Source organism: Oncorhynchus keta, chromosome 20 (assembly GCF_023373465.1).
Source record: "Oncorhynchus keta strain PuntledgeMale-10-30-2019 chromosome 20, Oket_V2, whole genome shotgun sequence".
NCBI classification, from domain to species: Eukaryota; Metazoa; Chordata; class Actinopteri; order Salmoniformes; family Salmonidae; genus Oncorhynchus; species Oncorhynchus keta.
This window is the reverse complement of record NC_068440.1, coordinates 2,337,260-2,357,152: the sequence shown is the minus strand read 5'-3', so window position 1 is coordinate 2,357,152 and position 19,893 is coordinate 2,337,260. Positions and strand designations below refer to the sequence as shown.

General features: G+C 44.5%; 1 protein-coding gene across 2 annotated transcripts in view; it reads right to left on the bottom strand.

Moving 5' to 3' along the window:
• Positions 1–18,370, bottom strand: part of LOC118399140 (TGF-beta receptor type-2-like) — a 28,329-nt gene extending 9,959 nt beyond the window's left edge. Inside the window, exons 1-5 of one of the 2 annotated variants that reach the window (XM_035794963.2) lie at positions 18,205–18,370; positions 11,780–11,930; positions 10,669–10,859; positions 7,639–8,411; positions 7,120–7,261 (exon numbers count right to left, since the gene is read on the bottom strand). In XM_035794963.2, the coding sequence (XP_035650856.1) occupies positions 7,120–7,261; positions 7,639–8,411; positions 10,669–10,859; positions 11,780–11,930; positions 18,205–18,262 (1,315 nt within the window). In that variant the 5' untranslated portion in view covers positions 18,263–18,370. Of the gene's footprint in view, positions 1–7,119; positions 7,262–7,638; positions 8,412–10,668; positions 10,860–11,779; positions 11,931–15,567; positions 15,872–18,204 lie in introns of those variants that run through there. The other variant, XM_035794962.2, reaches the window with a different exon arrangement.
• Between the last annotated feature and the right edge of the window lie 1,523 nt (positions 18,371–19,893).

Below are 19,893 nucleotides of genomic sequence, written 5' to 3'. Positions count from 1 at the left end.
ACAAAGAGATCTTCTGTTGAATCTGACAATTAATCTTAATGGTTGTACAGTCGCCTCAAATAAAACTGTGAAGGACCTCGGCGTTACTCTGGACCCTGATCTCTCTTTTGAAGAACATATCAAGACCATTTCGAGGACAGCTTTTTTCCATCTACGTAACATTGCAAAAATCAGAAACTTTCTGTCCAAAAATGATGCAGAAAAATTAATCCATGCTTTTGTCACTTCTAGGTTAGACTACTGCAATGCTCTATTTTCCGGCTACCCGGATAAAGCACTAAATAAACTTCAGTTAGTGCTAAATACGGCTGCTAGAATCCTGACTAGAACCAAAAAATTTGATCATATTACTCCAGTGCTAGCCTCTCTACACTGGCTTCCTGTCAAAGCAAGGGCTGATTTCAAGGTTTTACTGCTAACCTACAAAGCATTACATGGGCTTGCTCCTACCTACCTCTCTGATTTGGTCCTGCCGTACATACCTACACGTACGCTACGGTCACAAGACGCAGGCCTCCTAATTGTCCCTAGAATTTCTAAGCAAACAGCTGGAGGCAGGGCTTTCTCCTATAGAGCTCCATTTTTATGGAACGGTCTGCCTACCCATGTCAGAGACGCAAACTCGGTCTCAACCTTTAAGTCTTTACTGAAGACTCATCTCTTCAGTGGGTCATATGATTGAGTGTAGTCTGGCCCAGGAGTGGGAAGGTGAACGGAAAGGCTCTGGAGCAACGAACCGCCCTTGCTGTCTCTGCCTGGCCAGTTCCCCTCTTTCCACTGGGATTCTCTGCCTCTAACCCTGTTACGGGGGCTGAGTCACTGGCTTGCTGGGGCTCTCTCGTGCCGTCCCTGGGGGGGGTGAGTCACCTGGGTGGGTTGATTCACTGTTGTGGTCGGCCTGTCTGGGTTGCCCCCCCTGGGTTGTACCGTGGCGGAGATCTTTGTGGGCTATACTCGGCCTTGTCTCAGGATGGTAAGTTGGTGGTTGAAGATATCCCTCTAGTGGTGTGGGGGATGTGCTTTGGCAAAGTGGGTGGGGTTATATCCTTCCTGTTTGGCCCTGTCCGGGGTGTCCTCGGATGGGGCCACAGTGTCTCCTGACCCCTCCTGTCTCAGCCTCCAGTATTTATGCTGCAGTAGTTTATGTGTCGGGGGCTAGGGTCAGTTTGTTATATCTGGAGTACTTCTCCTGTCCTATTCGGTGTCCTGTGTGAATCTAAGTGTGCGTTCTCTAATTCTCTCCTTCTCTCTTTCTTTCTCTCTCTCGGAGGACCTGAGCCCTAGGACCATGTCCCAGGACTACCTGACATGAGGACTCCTTGCTGTCCCCAGTCCACCTGGCCATGCTCCTGCTCCAGTTTCAACTGACCTGAGCCCTAGGACCGTGCCCCAGGACTACCTGACATGAAGGCTCCTTGCTGTCCCCAGTCCTCCTGACTGTGCTGCTGCTCCAGTTTCAACTGTTCTGCCTTATTATTATTCGACCATGCTGGTCATTTATGAACATTTGAACATCTTGGTCATGTTCTGTTATAATCTCTACCCGGCACAGCCAGAAGAGGACTGGCCACCCCACATAGCCCGGTTCCTCTCTAGGTTTCTTCCTAGGTTTTGGCCTTTCTAGGGAGTTTTTCCTAGCCACCGTGCTTTTACACCTGCATTGTTTGCTGTTTGGGGTTTTAGGCTGGGTTTCTGTACAGCACTTTGAGATATCAGCTGATGTACGAAGGGCTATATAAATAAATTTGATTTGATTTGATTTGATTTGGTCATGGTTCACATCAACACCATCAATGCCAGAAACCCTAGACCCACTCCAATTCGCATACCGCCCCAACAGATCCCCAGATGACGCAATCTCTATTGCACTCTACACTGCCCTTTCCCACCTGGACAAAAGGAACACCTATGTGAGAATGCTGTTCATTGACTACAGCTCAGCGTTTAACACCATAGTGCCCTCAAAGCTCATCACTAAGCTAAGGACCCTGGGACTAAACACCTCCCTCTGCAACTTGATTCTGGACCTCCTGACAGGCCGCCCCCAGGTGGTAAGGGTAGGCAACAACACATCTGCCATGCTGATCCTCAACACAGGACCCTCAGGGGTGTGTGCTGATTCCCCTCCAGTACTCCCTGTTCACCCACGACTGCGTGGCTAAGCACGACTCCAACACCATCATTAAGTTAGCCGACGACACAACAGGGCCTGGTCACCGACAACAATGAGACAGCCTATAGGGAGGAGGTCAGAGACCTGGCAGTGTTGTGGCAGAACAACAACCTCTCCCTCAACGTGATCAAGATAAAGGAGCTGATTGTGGGCTACAGGAAAGGAGGGCCAAGCACACCCCTACTCACATCGACAGAGCTGTTGTGGAGCGGGTCGAGAGCTTCAAGTTTCTTGGTGTCCACATTAACAACAAACTATCAAGATCGAAACACACCAAGACAGTCATGAAGAGCGCACAACAACGCCTATTCCCCATCAGGAGAAAAGATTTGGCATGGGTCCTCAGATCCTCAAAGTTATTCTGCTATACCATCGAGAGCATCCTGACTGGTTGCATCACCGCCTGATATGGCAACTGTTCAGCATTCGACTGCAAGGCGCTACAGAGTGTAGTGCTTACGGCCCAGTACATCACTAGGGCCAGCTTCCTGCCATCCTGGGCCTCTATACCAGGCGGTGTCAGAGGAAGGCCCGAAAAATTGTCAAAGACTCCAGCTACCTGAGTCATAAAATGTTCTCTCTACTCCCAGCAAGCGGTACCGGAGCCTAGGTCCAAAATGTTCCTTAACATATTTTACCCCCCAAGCCATAAGAATGGTGAACAGTTCATCTGTACCCCGCACATTGATTCGGTACCGGTACCCCCTGTATACAGCCTCGTTATTTTAATTTTATTGTGTTACTTTGTTTTTGTTTAGTTTATTTAGTCAATCTTTTCTAAACGTGTATATTTCTTGAAAGTGCAATGTTGGTTAAGGGCTTGCAAGTAAGCATTTCACTGTAAGGTCTAAACCTGTTGTATTCGGGGGCATTTGACAACTTCAGTTTGATTTGTTTTGAGCAAGTGAATCAAGAAAATGTCTCAACATTCCCACTCTGTAGTTCACCATCGACTTCCTCTTGCTGGTTTGTAATGTTGATACAGTACATTTTTGGCAGCTCAGACATGGGTTTCCATAGGTGTAGACTACATTGCCAGCCTCTCTCTCTCCCTCGTGCTATTAACCATCAGGTCTCAGTCTGGTTTCCTGGTTCAAAGCCTGACCTGTTTAAGTTACTGTGCTACCCCAGTCTTGTGTTTGTTACAATGACTCATTCTAGAGATTCCTGTTCAAACTGTACCCTGTGGTTGAGAAAGCATGCCACCACCTGAGTATATCTGAAGTCAAATCAGCTTTATTAGTCGTGTACACATATTTTGCAGATGTTATCGCGGGTATAGCGAAATAAATGTTTATGTTCCTAGCTCCAACAGTACAGTAACACCTAACAATACGATAAGACAAATAAAGGCTTATGTTCCCAGCTCCAACAGTACAGTAACACCTAACAATACGATAAGATAAATAAAGGCTTATGTTCCCAGCTCCAACAGTACAGTAACACCTAACAATACGATAAGATAAATAAATGTTTATGTTCCTAGCTCCAACAGTACAGTAACACCTAACAGTACCATTTGACCAATGTAAACCCACAGACATACAGTACCCCTCATGCACATAGGAATGTGGTATTACCTGTATTCATCACACAGTACTTTGTAATGGTTATTTTCTAGTACACTATCGGCAGTATAGTAGATACTAGGATTTCAGTCAACTTAAATAATTCAAGAAAACAGATTCTCATAGAGCTAGCAAAAGTTTGCTTTCTGATCCGAGCCAAAAAAGTAACATGAATCTGTTTGAGATGCTGCAATCTCGACAAGTCACAGCTTGACAATCACGCCTGACAGTCTTTCCCTGCCTCTTGGAGAACGATAAACTATTCTACTTCTCTCCTCTGATGGTTTTGATTAAGCTGAGAGTTTGTGGCCTTGTGTTTTATCTTCCTCACAGGTTGTTAAAGCCCTGGGTGACAGGCAGGCAGTCAGCCAGATAGGCAGCAAACCAGCCAGGAAGCCAGACACAGACAGCCAGGAAGTCGTGCCCGTACGGAAAAAAAACACACGAATTTCATGTAAAGTGTTCCAAAAACACATGAATTTCATGTAAAGTGTTCCAAAAACACATGAATTTCATGTAAAGTGTTCCAAAAACACATGAATTTCATGTAAAAAAACACACATTTCATGTAAAGTGTTCCAAAAACACATGTAAAGTGTTCCAAAACACATGAATTTCATGTAAAGTGTTCCAAAAACACACGAATTTCATGTAAAGTGTTCCAAAAACACATGAATTTCATGTAAAGTGTTCCAAAAACACATGAATTTCATGTAAAGTGTTCCAAAAACACATGAATTTCATGTAAAGTGTTCCAAAAACACATGTTTCCATGTGATCACGTGAAAAGAACCTGTCACCTTTATTTAACTAGGCAAGTCAGTTAAGAACAAATTCTTATTTACAATGATGGCCTACTCCGGCTAAACCCAGACGACGCTGGGCCAATTGTGCACCGCCCTATGGGACTCCCAATCACGGCCGGATGTGATATAGCCTGGATTCAAACCAGGTACTATAGTGGCACTGAGATGCAATGCCTTAGACCGCCTCTCGGGAGCCCAACAAATTCATGTCGTAACATGTAAATCAACATGTGATAACATGAAACTACACGTGAAAACTTGTGATCACATGTGAAGTGTTACAAAACACATGTTTTCACGTGATTTCAAGTGAAATTCCATGTGAAATCTTGTGATTTTTCCACATGTGAAACCATTTTCTGTAAGGGTACAGACAGACAGAAAAGACAGACAGAGAGCTTGCCAGACAGCTTGCCAGACAGAATGCCAGACAGCTAGCCAGACAGACAGGCAAACAGACAGACAAGACAGACAGCACGGGGCCCATTCAGGCTTGAGATGAGGCCATGACATCTGGATAGCAGCTGCCCTCCTCCACTCTACTCTAACCCTGTCTTCTCCCTCAGGGGAGTGAAGGAATTTCTCCTACAGTGGGATGGTCAACACCCCTGTTCTCCCATTCCTCCCTAAACCAGCCAGTGAACGCCCTCCTCTCTTTCCCGCTCCTAATTCCAGCCGTGCAAATTATATGGGAAAGACATTTCGGGAAAAGAGACGGCCCGGGACGATGTATTTATTACTTTCTCCCATATTTGATTCTTTTTTACTTGTCCTTACTTTTACTTTGAGGATAAAGAATGCATAGTGATGGCTGCTGCTGCTTTCTCTGAGGTTGCGACTGGCCCTGTTGACAGACGGGCGCCTTTCGTACCGCGTGACAGATCCCAGATCATACGAAAGGCCCCGAAACTGTGACAAAGTGGCTGACTGACTGACTGCCTGTGTTATGTGGCGGTCTGCCAGGCAAGGCAGCGAGACAACGGGAGCTTCTGACATCTGTCTGCTGAGGCACTGAGGCAGGTGGCGGCTGAGACAGACAAGCCATGGCGGCTTCACCTACCCACTCATTATAATGATGCACTGAGATGTGTCAGTCTGACTGTGTTTGGGGAAGAGGGAAGTGTTTGTGTTTTCTAAGTTGAGAGGAGTTTTATGCCATCTGCTGTGCGTGTGTGTGCGTGTGTGTGCGTGTGCGTGTTCTCAGGTGAACAGAGACTTATGCCGTCAATATTGACTCACCGAGCTGGGATGATAGCATGGGAAGTTTTTATTGAAAGGATGACAAGTGGTAAAAATACCTGTACTGGATGTAGCTGTGTGAGTGCCAGTTTCGCAGACATAGATAGTAGCATTTGTTGAGTTAGTCATTCTAACTCTGCAAACATTTTACCCCCAAGGGAATATCCAAACAAACAAACGTTATTACACAAAATAAGGCAGCTTCTTGCTGTATCAAGGTGGGAGACGAGCTAAATTCCAACAGTGGCTTAATCTTTCAACATGGGAAAGTCTCCTTGGGCTTTCCTAACGCACTACACATTCCACCCCTTCACTTTTATCAGAACAGATGCCAATCTATGGGAAGACGAGTGCTATTGGTGGGTGAAATCAGACTATGCCAAAACACATGGATTTTCCCAATTGCTTCTCCCCCCACCGGTTCTATTCCCATCCAGGGGTAGGAAGGGGCCGGGCTTCCCCTCTCCCATAAATCTATGCTATCCTGTCCTCTCACCACTGTCTGTCTACAGTGCCAGCTGGAATAGTCGTGGATGGTGGATGTACGTAAATGGCATGACATGGGGAGATTCATTTATATTTATTACTGTAGAGTATAGGCCTCAGACAGACAGACAGACAGACAGACAGACAGACAGACAGACAGACAGACAGACAGACAGACAGACAGACAGACAGACAGACAGACAGACAGACAGACAGACAGACAGACAGACAGACAGACAGACAGACAGACAGACAGACAGACAGACAGACAGACAGACAGACAGACAGACAGACAGACAGACAGACAGACAGACAGACAGACAGACAGACAGACAGACAGACAGACAGACAGGTGATGTGAGACAGTGGCTGTGTGAAAGTGCACACTTCGGGAGAAGGGTGGAAAAACAGGACACACCCACTCCCTTTACTTCCTTGAGTGAAGGGCATCATGGGAAAAGGTGACCAATGTGCATAATCGGTGGCCATTACACCATAAACACCTTAAAGCAGTACTACCCGCCCCTCTTAAGGTAAAAACTTGAGGGATGGGACTGGAGAAATCTAACCACTCCTAAATTCATTGAAAGAGCTATGGATGCAAGGAATGACCATCCATGATATCAAAATTATGGTTGTAATCATTGTTTTAGGCTATATAGTTTGTTTACATTGACTTTGTTTACAAGCATGGGAGTAAAACAAACTTAATGGACCTTTACAGAAAATGACACCTCATCACTTACACAAGGTCACTACTTCAAATCGAAATATTGCCTGTCAATTGGTTACTGTCTAATGCAGCTCGGTCACGTGATTGGTCAGACATCATGTGGTGTTACTTTACCTCCAATGGCATTGCACCTGGAGGTGATCTCCCACAGTACCAGGGCCATGGAGTAGACGTCTGTCTGCTTGAACGACTCAATGTTCTCCAGGTTGATCCTGGACTCCAGCACCTCAGGGGCCATGTACCTGGCAGTGCCCACCTGTAGAGGGAGACTATTATGTTTTATTCTGTTCTGTTCTACTCCATTCTAATGCTATGCATGATTGCTTCCAGTACCATGTAACAGTACAATTCAACTGCAGTTTTAACAGCCTGGGCTGTTTGTCTAATCACTGTAATAAAACAAAAGGCCCAGCAGCACTTGCTCTCTGGATATCATTAATATGTTGTCCAGAAGAGGAACCAGTAAGAGAAAATGAGCCAGACACTAATGTGTCTGAAATGGCACCCTATTCCCAAAATAGTGCACTACTTTTCACCAGAGCCCTATAAGCCTTAGTGCCCTAATCATAGAGAATATGGTACCATTTTGGATGCAGCCTAAGTAGAAAGGAGACAGGAGAGAAGAATATATACCTGTCCACTGTTGGCCAGCTCGTCCACGGACAGCGAGTTGTCCAGACGCAGACCCAGGCCGAAGTCACACAGGACGCAGGTGAGGTCCCCTTTCACCAGGATGTTGGAGCTCTTGATGTCCCGGTGGACGATTGGCACCTTGTAGCGTCCGCACAACGTGTGGTCACTGTGCAGGTGGGCCACGCCCCTCGCCAGCGACCCGCCCAGCGCCCACAGGTCGTCCCAGCTGATGACGTGGCGCGTCAGGTACTCCTGGAGGTTGCCCCGGGGATGGTAGGCCGTGATCAGCCAATACTGTTTCTCCACCTTACGTTCCTCCGCTGTCAGGAAGTGCAGGACGTTCTCGTGGCGCAGGTCAGCGTCCGAGAAGATGTCCTTCTCGTTCTTCCACGAGGCATACTCTTCATCGGCAAAAATCTTGACGGCGACGGTCTCGAAGGGCTCACCGGCTCCCGTGGCGCCCTGCTTCAGCTTGGCCTTGTAGACCTCGGCGAAGCGGCCCTTGCCCACCTGGGCGTCCAGCTCAATGGGGAGGAGCTCCGTGTTGTGGTTGAGGTTGTTGGCGTGCGTGGAGCTGCTGTCCGAGCCGTCGTCATCCATCATGATGGCGCGGGCGTCGCTGAAGTCGAGAGGCGTCTTCTTGCGCTTGGCACCGGCGTGGCGCTGGTGGTAGATGCGGTACCAATAGAAGGATGTGATGACCAGCATGGCCAGAACCAGCAGAGGAACCAGGCTGACCAGGATCACCGACACCACCTGGGGGTCAAGAGAGTCTGGGGTGGAGAGGAAAGACAAGAGAGAAAAAGAGAGACAAGGCAGATGTTATAGATTAGTTATACAATACATTGCATACTCAGTACAAATACTGTAGAATATACCTATTCTGTAACATAGAGTAGGCCTGCCCCCCAGTTAGGTATATTCTACAATACTTTTACACCGCTACAATATTAGAACTCCTCAGTGCTCATACTATACTCTAAAAGTTAAGCATATTTTGGCATTAGCCTTTTCACTCTATGAGTAGCTGGAGGGTCAAAGAAGTCTGTTTGTTTATTGACCTTCAGTGCTCACTGCATAGAAAACAATGACCACAAAGGACTATGTGGGATACAATGTTTTATTTAACTAGGCAAGTCAGTTCAGAACAAATTATTATTTACAATGACGGCCTACCCCGGCCAAACCCGGACGACGCTGGGCCAATTTTTGCGCCGCCCTACGGGATTCCCAATCATAGTCGGATGTTGATACAGCCTGGATTCAAACCAGGGACTGCAGTCACGCCTCTTGCACCGGGATACAGTGCCTTAGACCACTGCGCCACTCGGGAGCCCTCAATACATGATGAGTGCAGTAGCCTATACTTGGACATTTGACATTTCAGCTGTGCTTGAATGTCATACACACTATACATCACACTCCAATTCCCTTCAGCGCTAGGAAATCAATTGGAAGTAGCCAAGTAGCTTTATTGTCTCAGAGCATCTTGCTACACTCAACGTAGCCTGCTCCTTCCCAGCAAAGCAGAGGACCCTAACACTTCCATGAGGAATGTCAATAAGCATCTGTAAGCTACAAAAGCCGAAGTTAGCTCGTTGGTCTGTTAAACACACAAATAGGCTGAACCATGCCCCAGTCAACCACATATTGTGTTCCCTTTATAGACCTAGTCTATGTCTGATTCTTATGCTCTTAAGGACTGATGTCTGTGTCTGCTAGACAGAGTAATCTGGTGAAAGTTTATGCATATGCTATGTTTACAATCCTATTTCTGGGGCTGGCTGAAGTCTCGTAAAAACATAATAAAACACAACGTGTCAGATCAGTTAGGATTTGAAGGGTTGTAAATGAGTCATTAACACGTTGTCTGAACAGGCAGACTATTGTTGTATCAGTGCTGATGTGACTGCTGGTGTTCTATAATTACTGACAGAGATACTGTATTAGGAACATGTTTGGCAGCTAAGGATTGTGTGTGTTCCTGCGTACGTGCATGCATTTGTGTGTGTGTGTGTGTGTGTGTGTGTGTGTGTGTGTGTGTGTGTGTGTGTGTGTGTGTGTGTGTGTGTCTATGAACGTGTGTGTGCATACAGTACAGCAAGTGCCCGTCAAGCCCTCATTCGCTCGCTCCTTTTTTTCAGCCAGGAAACCACATGTCTGAAATTTTCAACGTGGCCTCAGTGGAGTTTGTTTTGGTTTTCGCAGAGTGAGAGCGAGAAGCGATCTGTCACGGCAAACCTGTCCCTGTGCCATCTCTCAGTGAATACGGCCCACAGAGGAAAGTTTCCTAGTCACTACTCCCGCTTGGGGCCAGGTTCGGGAACATTGACTGTATTAACACGCGCACATGCTGTTTTTCACCTGTCGTTTCCGTGTGTTACACTACGTACATAATGCTTCAAGTGGGCAGTTGTCATATGTTATGTGGTGAGCATGAAGTTAGACAGTGTGCAGCAGAGCTATCCATCCTCCACGGTGAGGGGAAATGTTTTTCCATGACGTCGTTGATCGCCATGTGCAGATGCTTTCAATTTTGGCCTCTGGAAAGCCAGGTCTCGAAAACGTACCTCTGTGTTATTACTGCTTGGATGCTGTAGTCAAAATACATTTGATTCCATGGCCAAGATTAGAACGAGAGACTACAGCCAAAATGCCTCCACGATGCAAAACCTGTTTGCAATCTTGTATTTGGAGGGTGTACAACAGTACACACATGTTAACATTTAATACGTGACACCTTACATGACAACCTAATAAGGAATTGCATAAACGTTCATTACTTTTGAGTTACGTCAAAGGTGTTTGTAAACTATATCATCAATTGTAATGCCTAGCCTACATTACACAATCGTAGCGATGACATAACAGGTGACATAGCACCACATAGGGACTCACAGAAGGTGAAGAAGTCATGGTCATTGCACTCGTATGACCAATCATAATGCCCATAAAAGGCTATCTTCAGCATGTCATAACAGGCGACATATCACTACATATGAGGTGACATAGCACTGCATAGGGACTTACAGGGAGTGAAGAACACGTGGTTGTTGCATTCGTCCTCGGAGCAAGAGCAGATGAAGAACTGGGAGCCCATGCCATTCCTCTCCCTCATCTCACACTTGCTGTTGTTATAGTCCTCCAGCACCAGACCATGCAGCTTATGGGCTGGGTTGTGGCATATCGTGTCTATGGTGACGTTGTCGTCTTTCTTCCTCCTGGAAACAAGACAACAGGAGCCATTAGTTCCACAACAATTAAGTTATGAATTAAGTTATAGACAGTAATAAAAGGAAAAATAACTTGACGAATTAACAAATTGCAGTCTAAGCATTATGGTAATGATTTGATACAGAGGTAATCCTGAAGGTGCACAAATGAACCTACAAATGGGCTACTCAGGTCTCTTGCTTGGTGGTGTAGTGAAACCCATTTTAAGAAGTGTTGGTCACATACGCATATATAGCAGATGCTATTGCTGGTGTCGCGAATTGCTTGGGGTTCTAGCTCCCAAAACGTTTTCAATGAGAAACTCAGTATTTATGCTGCAGTAGTTTATGTGTCGGGGGGCTAGGGTAGTTTGTTATATCTGGAGTACTTCTCCTGTCTATTCGGTGTCCTGTGTGAATCTAGTGTGCGTTCTCTAATTCTCTCCCTTCTCTCTTTCTTTCTCTCTCTCGGAGGAGCAAATAGCTTCTATTTACCTGACATGAGGCAAATCTAGTTCAGTATTTATCTACTTTTTTAACATTGGCCACATTTAGGACCATGTCCCAGGACAACTATATTTGTTTCCAGGGTTCAACCAGTGGGTGAACATTTGGGCACTGTTTTTGGGTTTGGCTAGCCCTTAGTTAAACCTTGTTGACAGCAAATATAGTTTTTAAATGACAAATCATCTCTACCCGGCACAGCCAGAAGAGGCGAGAGGTTTCTTAGGTTTTGGCCTTTCAAGTTTTTTCCGCTCTGTCACTCACTAACATGGTACGAAGGGCTATATAAATAAATTTGATTTGATTTGATTTGATTTGATTTGATATAGTGTCACTGAACCCACTACTACTGCTCTCCTAAGGTCAAGTTTAAAGGTCATTCCAGCTCTCAACGAGAGATGATGAGGGGTGCTGTAGTCACTCACCAGATGCTGACACACACATCCTCTGGATGGGGGCAGATGGATGTGATGCTACAGTCGGCCATACAGCTCCCTGTGCCCGCGCAGCTGGTAGACTCCACGTCACAGAACTTACACAGACGCTTCAGCTTCAGCATGTTCATTGACGAGGGCCCTGGGGTGGAGACACAAAGAGATAGGGGGAAAGACATGTTAGGTTGATAGTTTACAAAAAGGGATATGGTTATTTGAGGCAGTCACTAGTTGGTTCATTTAGGTCACTCATGTGTCATCTCATCCAATATGTTCACTCTTTACTGCAGCACTTTGCCTCATGCCAGCAGCATTACCACCCAACATCGCACTGCTGGATTGCCTCTGATGCTAAGCAGGGTTGGTCCTGGTTGTTCCCTGAATGGGAGACCAGATGCTGCTGGAAGTGGTGTTGAAGGGCCAGTAGGATATACTCTTTCCTGGGGTCTAAAAAAAGATCCCAATTCCCCAGAGCAGTGATTGGAGACATTGCCCTGTGTAGGGTGCTGTCTTTTGGATGGAACATTGAACGGGTGTCCTGACTCTCTGTGGTCACTAAAGAGCCCATGGCAATTATCGTAAGAATAGGAGTGTTAACCCCGGAGTCCTGGGAAAATGACCAATCTGGCCCTCATACCATCATGGCCACCTAATCATCCCCAGCTTCCAATTGGCTCATTCATTCCCCCCCCTCCTCTTCCTGTAACTATTCCCCAGGTCATCGCTGTAAATGAGAATGTGTTTTCAGTCAACATACCTGGTTAAATGAGGGTTCAAAATAAGAAAACATTTCACTGTTACACATGAGCACAGTTCACTCTCTGAGGGTCTAAAACACAAGACTTTGACCGGGATTTTAATTTGACCGTGGTAAATGTTGCAGATGTTGACTCAATTACCTTTAAAATGTCGAGCGCACTATATAGCACAGTTTTGGATTGAACCCCGGCCTTTGATTGTTGTTATATGGGGCCTAAACTTTATTAACCTAAACGAAGACGATAACTTTGCTCGACTTGGGAAACGGACATTTCCCTCCAATTACACAGACAAACAAAAAGGCTACAAACACCAGAAAGGTGAACTTTCCCATCTGATATATTAATATGGACATTTCCTACACTGGAAGAGTACGGTCTGTTGAACATCCGCGAGTACAGGGAAACCTTAACCTCATATCTCAGTCCAGACTACGTGAAGGAATGTAATCATTACTGAGAGACTTGGCAATTTCACTTTGAAAATAATATGTGAAATAGACAAAAACGAATGTTCCTTTCGGTACTATGTCGCTAAGTGTAGTTATTCCAAGAGACAGTTGTTTAAATAAGCGGTACATTATTTTATTTTTTTAAACATTCATTCTCCAATCCATTCATTTCAATTTAACATGTACATTCATTTTTCAACCATATGTAAACTATTTTCCCAGGGTCTAAATTCTGCTGTGAACAATCAGCACATTCCGCGGTGCCATCCGTCTACCATGGTCGTGTTCAGACTTAACTTCCCCATGGGGAGTCCTTGGTGGGATGTGTCCCTGTTTGTGTATGATAGTCATCTCTACTAAGACACCCGCCAGACAAGACAATAAAAACAAACAAAGGGAACAATGAACATCAGTAGATCTGTCAGTCAATTTGCGAATTTGTTTCTCGCCAATTCACTTTGTGAATATCAAAGACTGGGACATAATGTTGGAGTGTGTATTTGTGTGTGTGAGAGAGAGAGAGAGAGTACCAGCACATCACTTCCTTCTTTCTCATTTGCTCTCCTTCCAGACCTTTACCGGCGTGTCATTAGCATGAATAAAAACAGAACCTGACCCGAAATCAGACGCTCTTAATAGCTAAAACAGAGATGAGGTGAAATGAAGTAAAAAGAGATGAAGGAGGGGGAGATCTCACAGACTGAATTGACGTCACTGCCACACAACCACACCAAATCTAAGTGTGACAGACTGCACACATAGGAAATGAAAGTTCAACCTGTTACTTGCATCAGCAGTGTCCTCGTGACACAACCGATAGTGAAAGTGGGTTATTGGCCGTTAACTGGGCCTGTCTGCATGTGCAGCTCAAGGATTTCCTCTTGAAGAATTTCCGTCGCAGAGAGCCGAGTTCAGCCAAGCGAAATGGGGGAGGATGTGTCCCAAATGGAACCCTATTTCATAAATAGTAGTTCACTATATAGAGAATAGGGCGCCATTTTAGATGCAGCCTGGGTCTCCAGGGTATTGGACCGGCTGGCGAGGGGGCGAACCTGATGAAGCCACTTTGTCAGGTCATGTGACCAGCCATGTCAAAACAATCACCCCTCTCTCTAAAGTCGGCACAGGAGAGAGAGCAAAGGAGGTTCTCTTCCCTCCAACTTACTCACAGTGCAGCAGTATACTGCTTGTTAGAGAATAATCAAGGTTACTGATTTAGGAGAGAATGTTGTACTTCTGCTCCAGGACATAAAGCCTACTGTGGCTGCCTGTTCACAATCTGCAGGTTAGAGTAGAGCTGTGGCTTGAAGCAACAGAAATACAACCTGCACGTCTTAAAACCAGAGTAACTGGAACAGATCTAGTGAAGCCACGTGCACTGCAGGTGGCAGCATTCACACAGCAGTATAGACAGTGAAGTATCCATGGTGTCAGGATATTGCAGACGGATATTAGGCTATATTCTGTTATTCCTGTTTTTAGGGTGTACTGTACATGTCTGAGTTGATCCATTTGAAACAAACCAAAAAAGACATGAAGATTAAGTACTGCAGAGGTGTACAATTTAGAATTTGGCCTGAGGTGAAGATTGTAGTCTGTTATAGAGTTATAACAGAATGGATAAGAATGATCTTGGGCTGAGAGCTGGTGGTAGAGAGAGAGAGAGAGGTTGTGGAGTGAAAAGTCATTATATCATGAGAAAAACTCCTCTCAAAATGTATGCCATTTAAGCCCAAGGAGACTGGCTATGGTGGGGATGAATGCTGTTAATTGTCACCCATGGCAAAATATAATTGCAGATGTGGGGGAGAGAGGATTATAAGAAACCAACTCTGTTTGGTGCCACTGGGACTGGGCTGGAGTTGGAGACAGGGGCAAATAGATGACAATTTATGATGTGTCTACCTTGCAAATGATAGACCAAATATAATACCCACTTCCAGTATCAACAATGTACATAGGAATGAAAAGTCCCATTGGAAGGACCACCATGCATGTTTTCTACTGCAACAGGTGGTGTAGCTAAACCTCCTCCCACTGTGTTAAGCAAGCACTTTAATACATAGGCCTACTTCCCCTTTGCAGAAACATCATGGCACACTCAAATTCTTTTCGGATATGTTTCCCTCTTGGAAAACATTAAGTAGTTGGTCATTATGCTCATACAATCATTCCATCCCCACTTTATTAAAACATTTGGATTTGGGTATAAATGTACCACAGTTCCTGAGTTTCTGATATTGAACAACACTGACCGCGTAATTTGCATATATTAACTACTATGCATTCAAATTCGCATTACAAGCCAATCAATATATTTGCGAGTTTTAGCTCAAATGAGGTGAACATTTTGCCTTCCACCAAAATTTCGAGCTGGATTATTTTTGACCACCTGCTACAAAAAACTGAATGGCAATTAGAAGTTATACTTTGGGGAAACAGAAACACGTGTGAATGTTACGAGCGGTCAATAACCTCGTACATGTTTCAATACTTACTTCAAGCCAACGATAACACTATAGCCAACCGCCAACATTCATAGGCTACTTGAAACAACGTTTTAACTCACCCATCTGTTCTAGCAGAACACTACCAAAGAGTAACGTTCCACACCAGAAAGCAGAAAACCGAAGTAGCTCCATTTAAAGACGGATTACAAACTACTCTTCTTTTCATTTACTAGCAGCTTGATTATAGTAAATATCCAGACTTTAATTCGAGACGTTCTTCGGATTGATTTTTCCGTCTCCCTGTTGCTCTCATGCGTCTCAAGGAACCCGGGGTTAAAGTAAATAGTGCAGTCAGAATTTGCCGCATATGAGTCAGACAGTATGTATGCACTTTCATGAAACAGGAAATCTTCAGAAAGGGCAGGACTCTTTTTTTCTTCTTCTTTAGGCTACTTCTGAACTGCTGGGCTTGTAGCTCACTGGTCTTGAAACATGTTATTATGAGCACAGAGTTTTTCAGAAGGCAAAACTTGAAATGACACGCTCCAAAATAGATGACAAGTATATCGAAAGAAGTGAGGAGAAGTATACATCCAAACAAAACATATGAATTTAACACTTCTCTACTTACAATTATGCAACATTTTGAATCATTCATGACATTTTTACACACTTCACGGTGCCAGTACCATAGCACACACATTCCTGATCAGACAAAATACAGCTGTGTCTGATGTCCACAAACATGAGAACAAATGACATAACTTCTTTACTTGTTTCATTAGCACTTTTTCACACGGACCTCTGAAACAATGTGTAAAAGACTCCAGTCACCCAAGTCATAGACTGTTCACTCTGCTACCACATACCGGAGCGCCAAGTCTAGGTTCAAAAGGCTCCTTAACAGCTTCTACCCCCAAGCTATGAGACTGCTGAACAGCTAATCAAATGGCCACCCGGACTATTTACATTGACCCCCCTTTTTTTACACTGCTGCTACTCGCTGTTTATTATCTATGAATAGTCAATTTACCTCTACCTACAAGTACAAATGACCTAGACTAACCTGTACCCCCGCACATTGACTCAGTACCGGTACCCCCATTGTTATTGTTATGTAATTTTATCATGTTCCTTTTTAATTTTACTTTCAACTTTAGTTTATTTAGTAAATATTTTCTTAACTCTATTTCTTGAACTGCATTTTTGATTAAGGGCTTGTAAGTAAGCATTTCACACCAGGGTCTACACCTGTTGCATTCGGGGCATGTGACAAATAAAATGTGATTTGATACATTGCATATGTCTCTTCCTGAGGAAAGCCATCATTCATCAGAGGGGGGTTAGTAAAGGTGGTGAGCGATCCTTGATGTTCCTAGGTTTTGGTTTGATGGGTGGAACTCACGGGTTAAGTCGACTGTAACATAAATAACTGGTCTATTGCTGGGCTGCCAGCATATGTTTTTGCTTGGCATACTCAAACCATGATGTCAGGCTTCAGAACCTGGGGCGCAACTTTCACTGGGGGGGACATAACCCCACCACATTCTGAAATTGCATTTGTCCCCCCACCAGTTTTATTAGTGCATTGTGATGCACTCGGGGCCCCACTTCCAAAATCCCGTGCCCCCCTGTACACGCGTTCCACGTCTATTTTTATGGGCAATAGCACTGTTCATGACACAAACTATTGACACCCTTCTTCTTGGTTGAGAGAATTTAGCAATTTTAAAGCTTATTTCCTGCAATTCTACACATTTTGTCATTGGATGCAAAGAAAATTGTATAGTTTAAAGCTCATTTTCTTGCAATTATATTCATTTTTGCCATGTCTAATGTGTATTCATGTGAGTGACGAAAAAATAACAATACTACCTATGTGATAAAAAACCTAAGTAATAAAACTAGCTGACATGGGGTAGTTCATCTGGACATTTCTGACAAGTTAGAAATAGCTCTCTAATGTATGCAATGACAAGAGGAACTAATTATGCATTACCAAATTTCGAAAGTGCACCTTGTGCATTCCAGTATTACAACTTTAAAAATTAAGTATAAAGCTGGAGTGAGTTCCTTTAAAATACAAAAACTTTTCACCCCCCAAAAAAATTGAGTTAGCTTACGTTTCATCCCCTCTTTTCTGAAGTTCTGTCTGAAGTGAATGAACTAGCTAGATAGCTAGCTACCACAGCCGGTTCAGCTCTAGCCTCTAGCTAGCTACACTATATATACAAAAGTATGTAAACACCCTTCAAATGGGTGGATTCGGCTAATTAAGCCACACCCGTTGCTGACAGGTGTATAAAATCGAGCACACAGCCATGTAATCTCCATAGACAAACATTGGCAGTAGAATGGCCTTACTGAAGAGCTCAATGACTTTCAATGTGGCACCGTCACAGACCCCTAGGGGCAGGACGGGGCAATCCAGCTATGTTGTGTGCAAGATTAGGCCTATGATATGAATTCAAATCAAATCTTAGTCACATGCGCCAAATACAACAGGCCTTACAGTGAAATGCTTATTTACAAGCCCCTAACCAGCAATGCAGCTAAAAAAACAAGAATAAGAAATAAAAGGAACAAGTAATTAAAGAGTAGCAGTAAAATAACAATAGCGAGACTATTTACAGGAGGTACCGGTACAAGGCGAGACCCAGATGTAGACACAGGAGGCAGATGGTTCGAGTCTTTGATATTTATTATATTCCAAGGGGCAGGCAAGAGAATGGTCATGGGCAGGCAAAATATCATACCAAGGTCAGAGTCCAGGAGGTACAGGGTGGCAGGCAGGCTCGAGGTCAGGGCAGGCATTATGGTCAGGCAGGCTGGATCAGAGTCAAGGCAAGCAAGGGTCAAAACCTGGAGGAATAGCAAAAACAGAGAAAAGGACAAAACAGGGGCAAGGAAATAACACGCTGGTTGACTTGACAAGACAAGACGAACTGGCAACACAGGAATAAGTACCCAGGGACTAATGAGGAAAACAGGTGACACCTGGAGGTGGGTGAAGACAATTACAAACACAGGTGAAACAGATAGGTACAGAGTCAATGTGCGGTGGCACCGGTTAGTTCGAGGTAATTGAGGTATAGTGCCTTGCAAAAGTATTCACCCCCCTTCGCATTTTTCCTATTTTGTTGCATTACAACCTGTAATTTAAATAGATTTTTATTTGGATTACATTTAATGGACATATACAAAATAGTCCAACTTGAAGTGAAATGAAAAAAATAAAAACAAAAAATAAAAATGTAAGAGTGGTGCGTACATATGTATTCACTTTCCTACGAAGCCCTAAATTACATCTGGTGCAACCAATTACCTTCAGAAGTCACATAATTAGTTAAATAAAGTCCACCAGTGTGCAATCTAAGTGTCACGTGATCTCAGTATATATACATACACCTGTTCTGAAAGGCCGCAGAGTCTGCAACACCACTAAGCAAAGGGCACCACCAAGCAAGTGCCACAATGAAGACCAAGGAGCTCTCCAAACAGATCAGGGTTGAGTTATAAAAAAAAAATATCCGAAGCGTTGAACATACCACGGAGCACCATTAAACCCATTGTAAAAAAAAATGAAAGAGTATGGCACCACAACAAACCTGCCAAGAGAGGGCCGCCCACCAAATCTCACAGACCAGACAAGGAGGGCATTAATCAGAGGCAACAAAGAGACCAAAGATAACCCGGAAGGAGCTGTAGCTCCACAGTGGAGATTGGAATATCTGTCCATTGGACCAATTTAAGCCATACAATCCACAGAGCTGGGCTTTAGGGAAGAGTGGCCAGAAAAAAAGCCATTGCTTAAAGAAAAAAATAAGCAAACACGTTTGGTGTTCGCCAAAAGGCATGTGGGAGACTCCCCAAACATATGGAAGAAGGTACTCTGGTCAAATGAGACTAAAATTGAGCTTTTTGACCATCAAGTAAAACTCTATGTCTTGCGCAAACACAACACCTCTCATCACCCCGAGAACATCATCCCCACATTGAAGCATGGTGGTGGCATCATCATGCTGTGGGGATGTTTTTCACCGGCAGGGACTGGGAAACTGGTAAGAATTGAAGGATGTCACAAAATACAGGGAAATTCTTAAGGGAAACAGGTTTGTCTTCCAGAGATTAGAGACTGGGACGGAGGTTCACCTTCCAGCAGGACAATGACCCTAAGCATACTGTTAAAGCAACACTCGAGTGGTTTAAGGGGAAACATTCAAGTCAAAGCCCAGACCTCAATCCAATCTGTGGTATGACTTAAAGATTGCTGTACACCAGCGGAACCCATCCAACTTGAAGGAGCTTGAGCAAGAGACTTGCAGCAGGACAGAGGAGTCAATCACCACCTTCCGGAGACACCTGAAACCCCACCTCTTTAAGGAATACCTAGGATAGGATAAGTAATCCTTCTCACCCCCCCTAAAAGATTTAGATGCACTATT